This window comes from Ahaetulla prasina, chromosome 6 (genome assembly GCF_028640845.1).
Source record: "Ahaetulla prasina isolate Xishuangbanna chromosome 6, ASM2864084v1, whole genome shotgun sequence".
Taxonomy (NCBI): domain Eukaryota; kingdom Metazoa; phylum Chordata; class Lepidosauria; order Squamata; family Colubridae; genus Ahaetulla; species Ahaetulla prasina.
The window spans coordinates 108,221,963-108,235,125 of NC_080544.1; the positions used below are offsets into that span (position 1 = coordinate 108,221,963).

The window sequence follows — 13,163 nt, forward strand, 5'->3', positions numbered from 1 at the left end:
TTGGTATACGACTTGCTGATTATTTAGAATGAAATACCTTACGGAAATAATCTTCGCGAAGCCAAAACCCGTAAGCCCACAAGGTCCCAATGAGAGGTAGAGCCAAAGGACCAGGAGGCAGATGTCTTTGGGACCAGAGTTGCTTGAAGAAGAAGAGACTCAGCAGAGCAAGCAGCAAAACAAACAGAAATGTCCCCATCGCCATCATTGTCCTGCTGGCTGTTTATTTCGCCATGGGAAGAGAATGGCAACATGTCTTTTAATGCTCTGTCTAATGAGCATTGGTCCTTTGCGAGCAGGATGTTATCAGATCAAGCACAGTTGTTAAAGGGCAAGCAATGATCAAATTATAGGTAGAGAGCTGTAGGTGTTTTGAAATACCTGTCTAAAAATGATCTGCCCAGACAAGCTGCTTAATCCATGTGCACAATTGAAAATAATCCATGCCAACATACATATCCATATCTTGTGTAAACCCAACAATAGGTTGAAGAAGTTTCAGTATTGAGTAAATAGAAGCAAAACACAATATTAAATGAATAGGTATATACAATATATGAAACATTTGTCATACTGAATAATTGTTCTGTGTTTAGTTGTATGCTTTTATGGTGTTTTAACTTTAAGCCTGTGTTGGAATAGCACACAGTTTATAAGGGTTTGGATGCACTGCCATTTTTACAACCGGGACTTCCTTGAGTTCTTTCATTCCTTCAGGCAACTGGAAACTCAAGGCCTTCAACGGGTGAGTCTCAATTCTTGCTAGCTGCTCTCCCACACATGCACCCTGAACTGCAGGTGAGGCAGAGCATGCATGAAGGGAATAATAATGGATTCTCCAGAGTAGATCCCATCAGAGAGGCAACATGAAAAGATTTGTAACAGATGAAATAGATTTCCATGCTGAATCTCGGTAACTTCTAGCAGATTCAGTGTCTGGAGCGTTTTTCTCCCTTTTACTCCATTCATGCTCTTCGGATGGGACGCCTTTATACCTGGCCACCTAACAGCAGGGGTGGGATTCGGCCTATTAGAATTGGTTTGGATGAACCGGTAGCTCCGACGATCAGCTGAGAGTGAACTGGTTCGCTCCGACGACTAGGTGGGCTCGCTCGCCCGCCCCTGCGCTATACTGACCTATATTTCCTTTGTTTGAAGCCCAGCTGATTGGCGCGGTAGAGTGGATTGGCACGCCTCAGCTGTTTTACTCACCAGGGCTGCAGTAGAAGGTAAGTTTTAGAGCTGCTTTCAAATGCACCACGCACTTGTGGCACACATGCGAGTGAAGCAAGCATGCTCGCACGAAGCACGCGCTCAGTGAAGCGGTTGTTACACCTGTTGAATCCCACTACTGCATAATAGTAACTGCTAATGTGGCATTGAGCTACATTTCATCTATTTTCCTCAGGGATTTCAATATTCACACTCAGATTGTCAGTTCAGGAAAGGCCCAGGATGTCAGCTTTGCTTTGTGACTGCCATGGATCTGCCCCAAATACTGTTGGGCTTTGATATTTTGTTTCCTCTCTGAAGAAGAACCAGCTTTGCATAACTCTTATTGCTATGGACATCTGCAATAATTGGGGATGACCTTCTTCAGACCCTATTGTTCAGGGATGAAGGGCCACCAAAATAGTCCAGTTCAGATAACAGATAGGTCTGGATGGAATGCACCAAGGGAATTGTACATCTCATCAATTGTGAAGCTAGACTGATTTATAAAATATGGAAATACAGTAGCCTGGGTAGTTACAACGTCAGTGTCACTTTTTACTAGTAGAATTAAATCACATTTTGGTTTATTATTATAGACCATTTTATAATATTGCAGGTAATGAAGAAAGCAACATCTCACAGCTCCCGGTGCATTTGAAAGAAACTGGCCATTTGAACTGCAGCTTTATCTGCCGATGATACTAAATCTGTTTTGGTTCTCCTGGCAAACGAGCTATGCCAGAAACTTGATGTGGGAAGAGATAATTCTCCTGGCTTCATCAGTTACTTTCACTTCATTGACCAATTAGCCCTCTGGGCCATTGGGTGGGGTTGGTTTTTGTGGGAACAGTGGTTCCAGTCCTTTCTGTTGGACTATAACTAGAAGGTGATTTCCACAGACTTATGTACAGAAGGTTATCTGGTTGTTGTGCCTCGCTCGCCCCCCTCTCCGCAGCCGGGCTCTTCTCATCTCCTGTTATCTCAGCCAGAGACTGATAGTGCAGAAGAATGTCCTGGCATGCCTCCTGCCCCCAGCTCTGGCACCATGCCCGGACAAACCGAGCAAACAAACCTCCCCCTGATAGCAGGTGCACCTGAAGCCAGCCACGAGCTGGAATTGCCGGCAGCTGGGGACGAAACGATGCAGTGGATAGATCCACGCTTCCAGAGAATGGAGAGGCGACGTCAGCAAAAGGAAGGGAGGGGCAGGCCTGGATAAGTGCTGAGTCATGGAGCCACACCCCATGGCCTATATAAAGGATCTGCTGTCTGGCATTCTTTGAGTCAGGCAAAGTTTAAATTGGATTGCTGAAGTCACACCCTGGTCTCCTGCCTGCCCTGAGAACTCTGACAGAACTTTGGCAAAGCTGCAGAGGCTTTGTGGCCACGCTTGATATGGACTTCCCCGACCCGGCCGCCAGAGGAGGAGTGGGACACGACACTGGTTATTTACAGAAGGTTATATATGCTTTGGTGATTGATGATGGCTGAGCAGAGTGTGGAAGCAAAATGACATCAGTATGTCACGACTCCCCTGTTTAATGTTCCCTACCACCCAACTTGATAAATGGTTGGGTGAAGGGAAACAAGCTCCAGCTAAATCCAAACAAAATGGAAGTACAACAGATAAAGAGAGAGCTAAACTCAGGGAATAAGGTGGAATTGATTTGGGGTGAGACTAAAACTCTCCCAGAAAGAGCCGGTTTGAGGGTCGTAGCCTCAGGTGTTATTGATAAGAATGGCTGCATATACAAGGGCTTTTCTGTCTGCTCAGCAAAGTAGAAACTCTCTTTGATTTCTAGGACTCCTTGCGGAAACGCCCTTCAGATGCCTTTTAGCTGCTTGGGGAAATTTTTGTCAGACTTTCCAAGCAGGCAGGCATATTTTTTTGTACATGAGTATGGGAAGCCAGAAGATTCAAACAGTGGAGAGGAAAAGGTAAGCAATCAGAAGAGATTGGACAGCCATTTGTCTGAAATTGGTATAGGGTTTCCTGTCTGAGCAGAGGGTTGAACTAGAAGTCCTCCAACTCTGTTATTCTATTATGCCTCTTGCAGGGACATTGGCAAAGAGTTGTTGTTGTTGTTGTTGTTGTTGTTGTTGTTAGTTGTGAAGTTGTGTCCGACCCATCACAACCCCATGGACAACGTTCCTCCAGGCCTTCCTGTCCTCTACCATCCTCTGGAGTCCATTTAAACTCATGCCAACTGCTTCAGTGACTCCATCCAGCCACCTTGTCCTCTGTCGTCCCCTTCTTCTTTTGCCCTCCATCTTTCCCAGCATTAGGCTCTTCTCCAGTGAGTCCTTCCTTCTCATTAGGTGGCCAAAGTATTTCAGTTTCCTCTTCAGGATCTGGCCTTCTAAAGAGCAGTCAGGGTTGATCTCCTCTAGGACTGACTTGTTAGATCGCCTTGCAGTCCAAGGGACTCGCAGGAGTCTTCTCCAGCACCAGAGTTCAAAGGCCTCCATTCTTTGGCACTCAGCCTTTCTTCTGGCCCAACTTTCACAGCCATATATTGCAACTGGGAAAACTATGGCCTTGACTATACGCACTTTTGTTGGCAGGGTAATGTCTCTGCTTTTTAGTACGCTGTCTAGATTTGCCATAGTTTTCCTCCCCAGGAGCAAGCGTCTTTTAATTTCTTGACTGTAGTCCCCATCTGCGGTGATCTTGGAGCCCAGGAAAATAAAATCTGTCACTACCACCATTTCTTCTCCATCTATCTGCCAGGAATTGAGAGAGCCAGATGCCATGATCTTAGTTTTCTTAATGTTGAGTTTCAAGCCAACGTTTGCGCTCTCCTCCTTCACCCGCATCAAGAGGCTCTTTAGTTCCTCTTCACTTTCTCCCATTAGAGTGGTATCATCTGCATATCTGAGGTTGTTGATATTTCTCCTGGCAAACTTAATTCCAACTTTTGATTCATCCAGCCCCGCCTTTCTCATGATATTAATGACCACAAAGGCTGTCGTTGTGCCTTTGTGAGAGAAGAGCCACCCTAAAAACAGGAAGTGAGGGTTGCCTTGAGTGCAAATGTACTGCGCCGAAGGTAGAATGCTGTTGCTGTGCAAATGCAAGTACAGGAACACTTTGCTCCCGCACTAAGGCTCCAGCCAATGCCACCTTGGCCCGCCTGTGCCATCCAACCTTGCCATGAGTGACATCAAATTGGTCACGCCCACTCAGTCACATGACATCCCCCCCCCCCAGCCATGCCTACCCAGCCAGTTAGTAGGGAGAAGCGATTGTTAAATCACATCACTGGTCATATCTGGATATTTATTTTTTATTTATTTATTTTTTATTTATTTATTTATTTTGTCACACAATATATATAAACGTAAGCATGAAATAACTATACAATATAGAAGTATATATATGAGTATGAGTATGTAATAACTACATTAATTGGATATAACAAAAGGAAACAATAGGACAGGAACAGTAGGCACTCTTGTGCTCTTATGCAGGCCCCTTACAGACCTCTTAGGAATGGGGTGAGGTCAATAGTAGACAGTTTTTGGTTGAAGCTTTGGGGATTTTGGGAAGAGACCACAGAGTCCGGTAGTGTATTCCAGGCATTAACAACTCTGTTACTGAAGTCATATTTTCTGCAATCGAGATTGGAGCGGTTGACATTAAGCTTAAATCTATTGTTTGCTTGTGTATTGTTGTGATTGAAGCTGAAGTAGTCTTCGACAGGAAGGACGTTGTAATAGATGGTTCTATGAGTTAAACTCAAGTCATGTCGAAGAAGGCATAGTTCTAAATTTTTGTCCACTTCTTGGAGCAATCTGATGTGATAAATAGGCACCCTGCTCCCTGTTTTAATGGAAGGGATGGAATAAAGGAAGCTAAAGATTGAGCAGCTACTACTCTCTGAAACTGCTCTGGAAATGTACAAATGGGGGTCCATAAAGGCAAGCAAAAACTAAATGCTTCATCAATATTATTGGTACTTTTTTACCTGTTGCAATTATGAAACTGGTCTGTTTCATTCTATATATTTTTTTACAGGGGACCGTTATTATCCTAGACCTGCGCTCCATTCTTCTTGATCCTGAACAATGGGAGACACCTGAAGAATTCAACCAAAATCACTTTTTTTTATTGAAAAAGTTTTAAAAAAACAAAAACATTTCCCCCCCCCTTTTTCCCCTCCTCCCAGAAAACCCCTTCCCCTCCTCCCCCGCTTCCCTGGTCAATCACAAGGTATTGTTATACATAAACCAAACATAGAATAAAATTTTCCCTTCCAATCCAATTAACCTCATCCAAAGCTTTTCATCTCCCAACCCCCTCCCCATTAAATAAAATAACTTTCTAATTATTCAAAGGCAATCTGATATTTCTTAATCTGATATCTGTTTTGTATATAATCAATCCATTTTTTCCATTCAATTAAATATCTTTCCTGCGTATTGTCTTTTAAAAAAGCTGAGATTTTAGCCATCTCAACCAAATTAATGACTTTCAATATCCATTCTTCTATTGCTTGTCACCCTTTGCTCTTGTGGTTCCTCTAATGCTGGCAGCAATAAAGGCTCTTGGATCACCACGCCTTCTTGAATCTCTTGAAGTTTTTCTATCACTTCTGTTTCAACTTTCAAAACTGTAGAAAGAAAATCCTTTGCCTTTAAAACAGTGTCAATTCTGTATCTCCTTCCTTGATAAAATACTGTCAGTCCAACTGGCACCTCCCATCTGAATTGAATCTGATGTTTTTTAAGTTCTTGTGTAAAAAAAACAAATTCCTTCCTATCTCTTAACATCTTGGAAGGAATCTCTTTCAACACCTTCAGCTCCTGTTCTCCAATTTTTAAAGTTGTCTGATATGAAACTTGCAAAATCTGATTTCTCATAGTCCTTTTCACAAAATAAACCACAATGTCCCGAGGAAGCTTTCTCTGTCTTGCGATCCAGGAATTAACTCTATATATTTTATCAATTTGGTAAGCTACCTCTTGGGGTTCCACTTCAATAAATTCAGCCAATGCTTCTGATATAATTTTTCTTAAGTCTTCTCCTTGCTGTTCTTGCATACCACGGATTCTAAGAGCTCCTTCCATAAGTTTATATTGTAATATCACAACCTGATCTTCATTTTGATCCACTTTTTTCTGAACACCTTGCATTTTGTCTTATAAATGCTTATTTGACTGAGAGATCTGTTGCATTTCCTCTTCCAATCCTCAATTTTTTACTCAGTCCTTGAACTGCCGTGAGAATATCTTCTCTTATTTTTGCATTAAAATTCTCCATCATCTCTTTTTGCCTATCTTCAGAAAGTTTTAATTGTTCTTTCATTATATCCTCAAGACTTGGTTCAGATCCCCTTCTTCCAGAAGGCTTTAAAGGTTTAGCTGCCATTCTGTCTTCAAAAAGATCAGGAATTTAAACTTAACAACTTTCCTTTACTCCATTCAGTATAAGAGAACTCCGTTTGTAACAATCCACAAAGAACGCTACTTTGTTGTACTAAAAAATTTTACTTTCACTTTCAGACGCCATTTTAAAAGTCAATTAATCAGAGACAAAGAGAAGTTTCAAATTTCAAATGGGGAGTCGGTATACTTGCCGTGTTGTTTCTACTTCAAAGATCGAACGCTTGTGAAATTCCCGTCTGCTTAGAAAATCAATCAATTTAACAAGTCCTTTTTATTTATTTATTTATTTATTTATTTATTAAATTTGTATACCGCCCTTCTCCCGAAGGACTCAGGGCGGTTCACAGCCAAGTAAAATAGACAATATATAAATACAATTTAAAATACACTTAAAAACTTATTAAATTGGCCATAATTAAAATTTAAAACTAAAACCCATTTAAAACCCATAAATTTAAAACTAACCCAGGCCAGCGCAAATAAATAGGTAAGTTTTAAGCTCATGCGAAAGGTCTGGAGGTCCGAAGTTGACGAAGTCCTGGGGAGGTCATTCCAGAGGCGGGAGCCCCACAGAGAAGGCCCTTCCTGGGCGCCGCCAGACGACACTGTCGCTACCGACGGCACCCTGAGGAGTCCCTCTCTGTGAGAACGCACGGGTCGGTGAGAGGTATTCGGTAGGAACAGGCGGTCCCGTAAGGAGCCCGGCCCTATGCCATGGTGCGCTTTAAACACGTTCACCAAAACCTTGAAGCGCACCCCAGAAGCCACAGGCAGGGAGTGCAGCCTGCGCAGGATAGGTGTCATTCGGGAGCCCCGAGGCTCCCTCTATCACCCGCGCAGCTGCATTCTGGACTAACTGTAGCCTCCGGATGCCCCTCAAGGGGAGCCCCATGTAGAGAGCATTGCAGTAATCCAGACGAGACGTCACAAGGGCGTGAGTGACCGTGCATAGGGCATCCCGGTCTAGAAAGGGGCGCAACTGGCGCACCAGGCGAACCTGGTGGAAAGCTCTCCTGGAGACGGCCGTCAGGTGTTCATCAAAAGACAGCCGTTCATCCAGGAGGACGCCCAAATTGCGCACCCTCTCCCTCGGCGCCAGTGACTCGCTCCCGACAGTCAGCCGTGGACTCAGCTGACTGTACCGGGATGCCGCATCCCCAGCCACTCTGTCTTGGAGGGATTGAGCTTGAGCCTGTTTCTCCCCATCCAGACCCGTACGGCTTCCAAACACCGGGACAGCACTTCGATAGCTTCATTGGGGTGGCCCGGTGTGGAAAAGTACAGCTGAGTGTCATCAGCGTACAGCTGGTACCTCACACCGAAACCACTGATGATCTCACCCAGCGGCTTCATAGATGTTGAACAAAAGGGGCGAGAGAATCGACCCCTGCGGCACCCCACAAGTGAGGCGCCGCGGAGCCGACCTCTGCCCCCCCGTCAACACCGTCTGCGGCCGGTCGGGGGGGTAGGAGGGGGACCACCCATAAACGGGGCCTCCCCCTCCCCATCCCCCCCCCCCGCGCAGCCGGGTACCACGGTCGATGGTATCGAAAGCCGCTGAGAGGTCTAATAGGACCAGGGCAGAGGAACAACCTCATCCCTGGCCCTCCAGAGATCATCCACCAACGCGACCAAAGCCGCCTCAGTGCTGTAACCGGCCGGAAACCGACTGAACGGGTCTAGATAGACAGTTTCCTCCAGGTGCAGGGGAAACTGATATGCCACCATATTTCTACAACCTTCGCCGGGCAAGGTTGGAGACCGGACGATAATTACCTAAAACAGCCGGGTCCAGGAAGGCTTCTTGAGGAGGGGTTTCACCACCGCCTCTTTCAAGGCGGCCGGAAAGACTCCTCCAACAAGGAAGCACTCGTAATCCCTGAGCCAGCCTCGTGTCACCTCCCGAGTGGCCAGCACCAGCCAGGAGGGGCACGGGTCCAGTAAACACGTGGTGGCATTCAGTCTACCCAGCAACCTGTCCATGTCCTCGGGAGTCACAGGGTCAAACTCATCCCAGACAACATCACCAAGACCGCCCTCGGACGCCCCATCCGAATCGCCACAATTTTGGTCCAGACCGTCCTTAAGCTGAACGATTTTATCGTATAGATAACCGTTAAACTCCTCAGCCCGCCCCTGCACCGGGCCACCCCGCCCCCCGTGGTGAAGGGGGGAGCGGGTCACCCGAAACAGGGCAGCTGGGCGGTTATCTGCCGACGCAATGAGGGAGGAGGCGTAGCAACGCCTCGCTTCCCTCAGTGCCACTAGGTAGGTCCTAGTATAGGATCTAACTAGTGTCCGATCAGCCTCTGAACGGCTGGACCTCCAGGAACTCTCTAGGCGTCTTCTCCGGCGTTTGAGCAGAAGTGACTCCTACTCCTTATTCCTGAAAAAAACAGGAGCACGTTTGAAGTTGGAGATAGTGAAGTTCGGTGGGACCATAAATCCAGAAAAATTCGCTCTTAAGAGCAAACCCCCTGGCTAGATCTACCACTCCCCCACAGCTCTGCATAAACCCCCCTATGTCCGAGGGGTATGCTAAGGTCAGTGAACAGTGATTTATACTGTTTCACTGACTTTTACAATCTTCTAACGCAGAGTGCCCTGTTAGAGCACCCTGCAGGAGCGGTGACGTCACTGGAAACCCCAAAAATCACTTTTTATATAAGGATGAGAAGTTCCTTGAACGGGAAGAGTTTCTGCCTTCGGAATAGGTACATCTATGAGCCCAAAGCAGCTTATTACTTGTAGATTCTCACCATCCCCACCTCTGACATGTTCTGAGGTCATAATGGTCTGGACAGGAAAGCAAGGAATCCTTATTCCTTCTAGTTTCAAAACTAAGAGAGTCTGAACTTCCCTTAGGTTATAAACCTCGAACTACAAAGGAATAGTCAGATGGCAATTCTACCATTGGAGCTTTGTAAGGTCGGGGTAAGATTGTAGAATAGAATAGAATAGAATAGAATAGAATTTTTTATTGGCCAAGTGTGATTGGACACACAAGGAATTTGTCTTGGTGCATACGCTCTCAATGTACATAAAAGAAAAGATACGTTCATCAAGGTACAACATTTACAACACAATTGATGGTCTTCCTGGTTTCCTGGTTTTCCCAGGTTTTCTCCCAGGTTTGGCTTGGGGTGAAGGGCTATGAAGGGTCCTCCTTGTGGCCCCGCATGAGACTTTCTGAGACTTTCTGTGGAAAGACCTGGGGAGGGGGCTGAGGTGTCCTGGCCTAGTTCGGCCTGATTTGGCCTAGCTGGGCCAGCTTCCTTCCAGGACTATAACGTTACATTGTCAATTGTAACATTTGTCATCTGCATTTTGTCATCATGCACTTTACATGGCCGGTTGAGACTCTTGGGTCATGATTATTCCTGGAATTTTGGGGAAGATGATTGGAGCCTGATTGGTGATCTACTGGGGGCCCTAACTTTGAAACATCTATTCTGAAACATCTATTTGGAAATGTCTGTGACGCCGCTGACGGGGAGAGAAGTACCATCTCTTTCAGGCCATGGATTTTAGGACTGTGTTTTGGGCAGAGTAGTAACAATTTTATCATCAGACTATATCTGCCTACTATTCCATCTTTTACCAGCTTTAAGCCAGCCACCATCTGAAGATTTATCGGAGGATGGGTATCCATTTGGACTTGGCATTACACTCTGCCATCCTAGACATTATTACCTCTCGTCGGCCTCTATCTCCTATTTATGTCTTTAGTTATCATATATGCGATATTCTGCATTGGAACTCTTGTGCCTGCGAGGTGCCCCCGCCTCGCAGGAATGGCCCGCTTCTTTATCAAGGGCCGGCCTCAGTGACGGGTCTTGGGATCCACAGAGGTGGCATGCGAAGAAAAAGAGCCTTTGGTTTTTTTTAGATAGGGCATTTTTAAGGGGTGGGAGGGTTAGGGCGGGTATTGGGGGTAGCCCGTCGGGTGGGGAGCCAGTTCCTGCGTGTGCTCGCGGCAGTTATTTATTAGGTTCGGAGGTTATGGGGGGGGAGCGTGTTCCTTCTAGTGAGGGTGGTCCTATTTGCACGGTAAGTGGGAGGGGCAGATATGGCGGAAGTGGGGGAGCATATCGTTTTGTGGGGGCACGCGCTCGATGTTTACAGGCGATTGCGTGCCCCGATCCCTCTGACTTATCCCGTTCCCCGGATGGTCAAGACCCTCAGAGCCTGGGCCTTCGGCTTATGTTATGCAACGCACGGTCCGTGGTCAATAAGGCCCCCCTAATACACGATCTTATTCAGGGGGGTGCCGTGGATCTTATAGGCGTTACGGAAACCTGGTTGGGCACCGAAGGGGGCGTGCCCCTTGTTGAAATGTGCCCACCGGGTTTCCGTGCATTCCATCAGCCGAGGGCTCAGGGTAGGGGTGGGGGGGTGGCGGTTGTGATTAGAGAGAGCCTGGAGCCGAGGGAGACCACTGTACCTCAGATTGCCGGGTGTGAATCCCTCTTTGTGAGATGGGGTCATAGATGTCAGATGGGCTTGCTGGTTGCGTACCTGGCTCCTTGCTGCGTGACAGCTGCCCTGCCCGAGCTCCTGGAGGTGCTTGCTGGGGTGGCAGTTGAGACCCCCAGACTTTTAGTCATGGGGGACTTTAACTTGCCATCTTCCGGCTCGTCATCAACAGCAGCTCGGGAGTTCACGGCTTCCATGACGGCCTTGGACCTGACTCAAGTAGTTGATGGCCCTACTCACACTGGGGGTGGCACACTGGACTTGATTTTTATCTCTGGTCAGTGGTTGAGAGATCTGGACTTGAAGGAAATAGTCACTGAACCTTTGTCATGGTCAGATCACTCTCTCCTTCGCCTGGACTTTCTGACCGCCATTCAACACTGCAGGGAGACGGAGCCAATACGTTGGTTCCGTCCCAGGCGCCTGATGGACCTGGAGAGGTTCCGGACGGAGCTTGGGCCACTTCCTGAGGGTCTGGCTCACGGCACGGCTGAGGAACTTGTTGCGGCCTGGGAACGGGCCGCGGCGGGGGCCTTAGACCGTGTCGTGCCTTTGTGGCCTCTGACCCGGCACAGGTCCCAACCGGCTCCTTGGTTCTCCGAGGAGCTGAGGGGGATGAAACGCCGGAAAAGACGCCTAGAGAGTTCCTGGAGGTCTAGCCGTTCAGAGGCTGATCGGACACTAGTGAAGTCCTATAATAGGACCTACCTAGTGGCATTGAGGGAAGCGAGGCGTTGCTACGCCTCCTCCCTCATTGCGTCGGCAGATAACCGCCCAGCCACCCTGTTTCGGGTGACTCGTTCCCTCCTTCACCAGGGGGAGCGGGATGACCCGTTGCAGGGACGTGCTGAGGAGTTTAACGGTTATCTATACGATAAAATCGTTCAGCTTCGGGACGGTCTGGACCAAAACTGCGGTGATTCAGGTGAGACGTCTGAGGGTGGTCTTGGTGACATTGTTTGGGATGAGTTTGACCCTGTGGCTCCCGAGGACATGGACAGGTTGTTGGGTAGGCTGAATGCCACCACGTGTTTACTGGACCCGTGCCCATCCTGGTTGGTGCTGGCCACTCAGGAGGTGACACGAGGCTGGCTCCAGGCGATTACGAGCGCTTCTTTGTTGGAGGGAGTCTTTCCGGCCACCTTGAAAGAGGTGGTGGTGAGGCCCCTCCTCAAGAAGCCTTCCCTGGACCCGGCTGTTTTAGGTAATTATCGTCCGGTCTCCAACCCGCCGCGGTTGTAGAGTATGGTGGCATATCAGTTTCCCTTACACCTGGATGAAACTGTCTATCTAGACCCGTTCCAGTCCGGTTTCCGGCCCGGTTACAGCACTGAGACGGCTTTGGTCGCGTTGGTGGATGATCTCTGGAGGGCCAGGGATAGGGGTTGTTCCTCCGCCCTGGTCCTATTAGACCTCTCAGCAGCTTTTGATACCATCGACCATGGTATCCTGCTGTGCCGGTTGGAGGGATTGGGAGTGGGAGGCACCGTTTATCGGTGGTTCTCCTCCTATCTCTCCGATCGGTCGCAGACGGTGTTGACAGGGGGGCAGAGGTCGGCCCCGAGGTGCCTCACTTGTGGGGTACCGCAGGGGTCGATTCTCTCGCCCCTTCTGTTCAACATCTATATGAAGCCGCTGGGTGAGATCATCAGTGGCTTCGGTGTGAGTTACCAGCTGTACGCAGATGACACCCAGCTGTACTTCTCCACACTGGGCCACCCCAACAAAGCTATCGAAGTGCTGTCCTGGTGTCTGGAAGCCGTACGGGTCTGGATGGGGAGAAACAGGCTCAAGCTCAATCCCTCCAAGACAGAGTGGCTGTGGATGCCGGCATCCCGGTACAGTCAGCTAAGTCCACGGCTGACTGCTGGGGGCGAGTCATTGGCCCCGATGGAGAGGGTGCGCAACTTGGGCGTCCTCTTGGATGAACGGCTGTCTTTTGAAGATCATTTGATGGCCGTCTCCAGGAGAGCTTTCTACCAGGTTCGCCTGGTGCGCCAGTTGCACCCCTTTCTAGACCGGGATGCCCTATGCACGGTCACTCACGCCCTCGTGACGTCTCATCTGGATTACTGCAATGCTCT

At 48.0% G+C, this 13,163-nt stretch overlaps 2 protein-coding genes and 1 long non-coding RNA gene across 7 annotated transcripts in view; 2 read left to right on the top strand and 1 right to left on the bottom strand.

Annotated features, from left to right (window-relative positions):
• LOC131200527 (cytochrome P450 2J2-like) overlaps positions 1–13,163 on the top strand; it is a 71,014-nt gene that overhangs the window by 53,856 nt on the left and 3,995 nt on the right. The window lies entirely within an intron of this gene.
• Positions 1–13,163, bottom strand: part of LOC131200523 (cytochrome P450 2J2-like) — a 36,422-nt gene that overhangs the window by 21,617 nt on the left and 1,642 nt on the right. For 2 of the 5 annotated variants that reach the window (XM_058187386.1, XM_058187385.1), the window contains exon 1: positions 38–328. The exons of 2 other annotated variants lie outside the window; for them this stretch is intronic. In XM_058187386.1, the coding sequence (XP_058043369.1) occupies positions 38–208 (171 nt within the window). In that variant the 5' untranslated portion in view covers positions 209–328. Of the gene's footprint in view, positions 1–37; positions 329–13,163 lie in introns of those variants that run through there. One more of the 5 variants, XM_058187387.1, reaches the window with a different exon arrangement.
• On the top strand, positions 496–3,507 carry LOC131200531 (uncharacterized). The gene is made up of 3 exons (XR_009155646.1): positions 496–745; positions 1,159–1,229; positions 3,018–3,507. It is a non-coding gene; the product is annotated as an uncharacterized LOC131200531 (long non-coding RNA).